Raw genomic sequence first — 5,337 nt, forward strand, 5'->3', positions numbered from 1 at the left:
TCCACCACGGCACCATAGCCATTACAACTGTCACAGTCGATCCATAGCTATAACCATCGGTGACGGCGACAGATCGCTGTGATGCATGGTGGTGCATTCCAGATCGCTGCCGAAGTAGATGAGCCAATAGATCTCTGCTAGTCGCTGATGGGAACGCCGTGCCGCGCCTCAACTCCACCGATTAGAAGGGTGGTCGCGCCTCCGATGCCGAAATTGTGCTTCCGGGAAAGGTTGAGAGAGAGAAGGAGACGGCGATTTTCTTTTTAATCAGGGAGGCGACGGGTGTTTTAGGGTAGAATGGAGAAATGTGAGAGAGAGAGAGTTAGGGTTTGTGAGTAATGATATTTATTTTATAGAAATATTAATTAAAATAAAATTTTTGATTTTTGAAATATTAAACTTTCCCCCTGATTTTAGAATTTAAGATTTTAATGATATGATTTTGTGTAATTTCCACTTTTTTTATTACTCGCTTGCTTGAGGCCCATCTGAAAAAAAGCCCAAATTAAAGGCAGAGATATCCAACTCTTACCCAGCCTGTTTACAGTTTATGTATAGAGCAAAGGGGACGATCGGATCTCTTCCTCGGTTTACGCTAAAATTCGGGAACAATTCATCGCCCCTGGGCACCAATTTATCTCGTGGTGCTGTGCTTTCTACTCAACTTCTGCATCACCAAACTTGGGAGGTAGTATCGGATTTTATTAGTGTAAAAATGGCTTTATATGATGAAATCGCATTCTATTTGAATGTTGTGTGAATGATTTAATTTTATCTCAACTCCTTATAATTTGTTCCAAAACTGTTGATTCTTGATGATAATTTTCCTCTAGCAACATTGATTTTTTCGACCACACTTCTCTTGAATTTTTGATGCGGTTGTTCACTGTTTTCTCCTAGCTTTGAAAACTTGCTGCCCCTCAAGTGTAATACGTGAAATACCCAGGACCAAAATCCAGTGGGGGCAGTTAATATACCCCAGGTCCGGCTCCGGCCCTGTACACATTTGAGTTAAAATTCATCAAATATGAAAATTTTGTGTTTGTGCTCTTTGTTATGATGTGTAGGGTCATACTAAAAACGGTATGCCTAATCATTTTTCATGACCATTTACTTGTTTGGGCTTAATTTTTCGTTATTGATGTTTGGTTTTTGATATTGCATTATTTAATATTGCTGATGGGGAAATTTTGATGAGTCTACATATTATTGGAGTGGTAGAAGCTTCTGGTAGTACTATGGCTTGGAATGTTACTTCACATCTTATTGATTCGCGAACCCTCACAAATGAAGCTGAAATTAAAAGGAAAAGGGGGTTCTGATTTTTTATCTGATGATCTGTTTCTACAAAATATTATGTGGTTTGACTGTCATTCTAATTGGTGTAAAGTTATCTAACAATTAAAAGTATAAAATATAAAAATGTTTACTTTTCTTGTGTACAACAATTTTATTGTGAGCTTGCTTGATACTGTCTGTTACCATTGATGGATGCTATTTATTCCCATGAAATGAAAATATTAAATATTAAAATGTTAGAATGATAAGAACAAAAAAAGAAAAAAACTGAGATGTGTTGATATAGGAAAATGAGATGTTGTATTTAACAAGTGACAAAACTTTGTATTTAGTTAGCCCCTATTGGTTAAAAATGGTTGCAAACTTCATACAATATAGGCCCACTATAGGATTTTAGAATAAAAAGTTACTTTCTTACGGAATTAAATGAAAGCCGACTTTGGGGTGATATGTTGTTTCTTTGGCATGTTTGTGGATCTCTATTTCAAAATAATGGTATAGACTGAACTAAGCACTTTGTCAGAATGCTCTCCGGAAGACGAAAGCTGCCAACTTATTATCAATAACTTGAGTCACCTTAATTTGGGTAAAAAGCTGACTTTCCCTTGCCATTCTGGTTGTTCAAGTAAAAACAAGGAGAAAACTTGTGGCTACCTAAAAAATACGATAATTGGGCTGCTTTTGGGATTGGATGTGCAAACATGGTAAACTTTTTGGTTTATTCTTCTATTTTGTGGCTTAGTCTGATGATTATGCTCATATGTTGGTCAACACGTTACAGAAGTACATTTGTTAGTGCCCAAACGGAAGAAGTTGTTTTATGAATTAAGCTCCTAGATATTACTGTAAGATGCACATAATAGATAGATCCTGGAAGATGTACAGCTGGAAGGGCCTATTTCCCTGATAGGATTATGAGGACTGTATAATCTGATTCAAATGCCATGATGGAATAACAGGAAACTTTGGTTTCTACTAATTGCAGGATTTGGGAATTATTTTAATCAATAGTTGGTGTAGTCTTTTGCCTCTTGTTTGGTCCTCGACTTTGCAATCTAGGTTTTCTTACAGCATCTTTGGCTAAGCTTACAAAAAAAAATAAAGTTAATTTTTAAGGGAGTGTTTGATAGAGATTTTTATGTAAAAATACATTTTAGAATAGTAAATTGATGTGAACTGTGTGGTTGAAAAATAAGGAAAAGTTTTTGATTTACGTGTAATATTATTTTAATAAAGAATGTGTGGTTGAAAAGAAAAAAGAGAAAAACGTATTTTGAAAAAAATAACTACCATACGGGGCCTAAGTAACTTTTTGTCTTTAGATAACTTACTTTTAATAAAAAGTTATTTTTTCTCAAAGTAATACCTTAGTGTCAAAATAAATAATTCATTACCTTCTTTGATCAATAAATTTTTTCTTTTTGAAAGAACTTATTTACCTGTTAGAAAACCTTTTAAGCATAGCCAAACTTGTAGCCTGCTATACATTTGATGCTCTTGTAATGGATCTTTTGATACGTGCAGTGTTCAATCATGATTGAGAGTGGAAATTTAATCCTCAAATCTCATTATGAGATCCTCGATGTGAAGGAAGATGCTAGCTCTGACGAAATTCGTACATGCTACCGAACTGCCATTCTGAGTTATCATCCAGATAAAATGCAAACGACATCCCAAACATCAAATCCTGCAAACGAGTTGGGCGGAAGGTTTTTAGAGGTGCAGAGGGCTTGGGAAATCCTCGGAGATTCAAAATCTCGTGCACTTTATGATAACGAGCTGCAATCTTCGAGGCAAGATTCTGCAACTGCTGAAGATATCAGATTAGAGGATCTGTCAATCGAAGAGGTTGGTGATATTTTTGAGCTTTCGTACGGCTGCAGATGTGGCGATTACTTCCTAATCGATTCTTTGGAGTTGTCAGATATGGGATATCCACTGTTGAAAAATGGGAGTAAAATTGTTTTGCAAGCGCCTAGATCTCCACCTGCATCTGTTGTTCTTCCTTGTGGGTCATGCTCGCTTAAAGTACGGTTATTGATTAATTCTGATAGTAAGCTTCAAACTGAGTTGAGTAATTGATAATAGTTTTTCCATTAATCTGCAATTTTGGTCTGAGCAAGTGATTTAAGATTATCTATAATTTTGTGGAATGTAACAGAGAATTGGAAAAATGACAGGTCATTTTGATTAAAATTTGTAATGTGTACTGATTCAATTGTTCATGCAATTGTTGTGGCCTGTGGTGCCATTATTTGAATAGCAAAGGATTTGAACTCGCAAGAGATCTATTGCATAGTTTTTATTAAGGTTAGACAAAACTCTCGAATCAAATGAGGCCGAATTGGACCCGATTCGAACTAAATCGAATCGAGCAGTTCTTCTTAAATTAAATATTTGAATGGGTGTTTGAATCGAGAACCGACGGGTTCGATTCGATTTTCGGATCTAGATCATGAATTGAAGAATTGAATAAGAACTAAATCTCTATAATTTTTTTAATTTATTTATTTTAAATAAGTCAAATTATTTTATTTTTTTTTAAATAAATTTGTTAATTAATTAATTTAGCTCAAATCCAAAAATATGATTTTCATATTTCTAATTTTCAATCTGAGTCCAACTTAATCAAACTGTTCTAAGTTTTATCCAAATATGTTATTCTATCGTAGTGTTATTTTTACCGTTTTGGAGAAATTGAATTAAAGTTGGACAGCAGCTCTCTTAATTATTGTAAGCTTGCTATCGTCCTCTTCCTGTGATTATAACAATCAAATCTATGAAAAACTCACCAAAGAGAAATGCAAAAGACATATAAGATTGGATTACGTTATTTCGTAAGAGTTAAGATTAAACATGTCATTAATTGAATTAATTTAGTTTTATAAATATTAAAAAAATTAATTATAGTATAGAACCTGGGAGCCGAATCCGAACGGTTCCATAATTAACTTGGGATCCGACGGTACTATTTATTAAATACCTGAAAATTTCAGGTTCGATTCGGTTCTAATGAGAATCCAACTAAATCGAACCATGTCCACCCTTAATTGTCGGCAGACCATTTTATCATCTTGTAATATTAAGGAAGAAAAAAGTAGGTGAATTCTTGTTGGTTGTGCTGTTTAAACCCAACAAAGCTGTGTGTAGAAATGCCACAGGCAACACACAATTGGGTGAGGGGAAGAGTGGGGGATTTTTTTGGTATCCTTTATCACGACTTGGGATTCACAAATTATGGGTATCTGGTGGAATTTTGTGAGTCCTTTTTTTGTACGAATGACTTTCTTAGTTTAAACCATACTAAACATGCTACAGTGACAAAAATATCAATTGCAGACCCTTGACATTCTGTTCTCTGAATATCATAAACAAATCAATAAAGAGATCCCTAAACTATATCGAGTTTTGTTAAAAAAATAAAAAATAAAAAAAAAATAAGGAAAAGAAAAAATCAACATAAATATTAGTGTGCCACATTGCTTGGAGTTGTATGACGCATGTAGGGTTGATAAAACCCAACTCAACCCAATTGATAAGTGTATTTTTATATGCTTATGTGGTTATTAAATGAAAGCAGCTATTGTTAATTTGAATGAATTAGAGCTTAATTATGTTTTAAGTAAAACTCGTGACAAATTGGGTGAATTGGAAGAAAGAAGCGAAAAATGGACTGAAAAAGAAGAATACGAAGTTCGTGATAAAATTGCAAATATCCAATAATTGATTCAGACAAAAAAAAAATGTATAATTGAAGATTATTAAGAGTCAATTGAATGTAATTAGAAGTCAAAAAACAGTGAAATTCAATAAAAAAATTCTAACAAATCAATTTTCAACTGTACAAGTAATGTTCCTGAAATTTAGTCGGAGATTGAAACCCATTTTGACATAGTAGTCGCTCTAATAGAAAAATTGCTACTTTTTTTTATTAGTTGTAGCCCTTCGAATTAACTTTTTAACACATTTTGAATCTTCTTAATCAAATATTGAAATAGAAAGTTATGACAAAAAATTAACGACCGAGTAAAGATATAA

General features: G+C 33.7%; 1 protein-coding gene across 2 annotated transcripts; it reads left to right on the top strand.

Annotated features, from left to right (window-relative positions):
- The first annotated feature begins 521 nt into the window (after positions 1-521).
- LOC111367429 (DPH4 homolog) lies at positions 522-3,575 on the top strand. Of its 2 annotated transcripts, none has more exons than XM_022988293.1 (2): positions 522-688; positions 2,824-3,575. In XM_022988293.1, exons 1-2 carry the CDS (start codon positions 551-553, stop codon positions 3,379-3,381), a joined length of 696 nt encoding a protein of 231 aa, XP_022844061.1. In that variant the 5' UTR covers positions 522-550; the 3' UTR covers positions 3,382-3,575. The 2 variants fall into 2 exon arrangements, with proteins under 2 accessions (XP_022844061.1, XP_022844062.1); XM_022988294.1 differs by lacking the exon at positions 522-688 and adding an exon at positions 990-1,083.
- The last annotated feature ends 1,762 nt before the right edge of the window (positions 3,576-5,337 follow it).

This window comes from Olea europaea, chromosome 18 (assembly GCF_002742605.1).
Source record: "Olea europaea var. sylvestris chromosome 18, O_europaea_v1, whole genome shotgun sequence".
NCBI lineage: Eukaryota > Viridiplantae > Streptophyta > Magnoliopsida > Lamiales > Oleaceae > Olea > Olea europaea.

What these genes read in the sequence shown, in the direction of transcription:
- LOC111367429 (XM_022988293.1), top strand. Translation starts at nt 551, where the DNA reads ATGTATAGAGCAAAGGGGACGATCGGATCTCTTCCTCGGTTTACGCTA. An exon ending in TGCATCACCAAACTTGGGAG is followed by an intron (nt 689 to 2,823) that starts GTAGTATCGGAT and finishes TGATACGTGCAG; the next exon opens with TGTTCAATCATGATTGAGAG.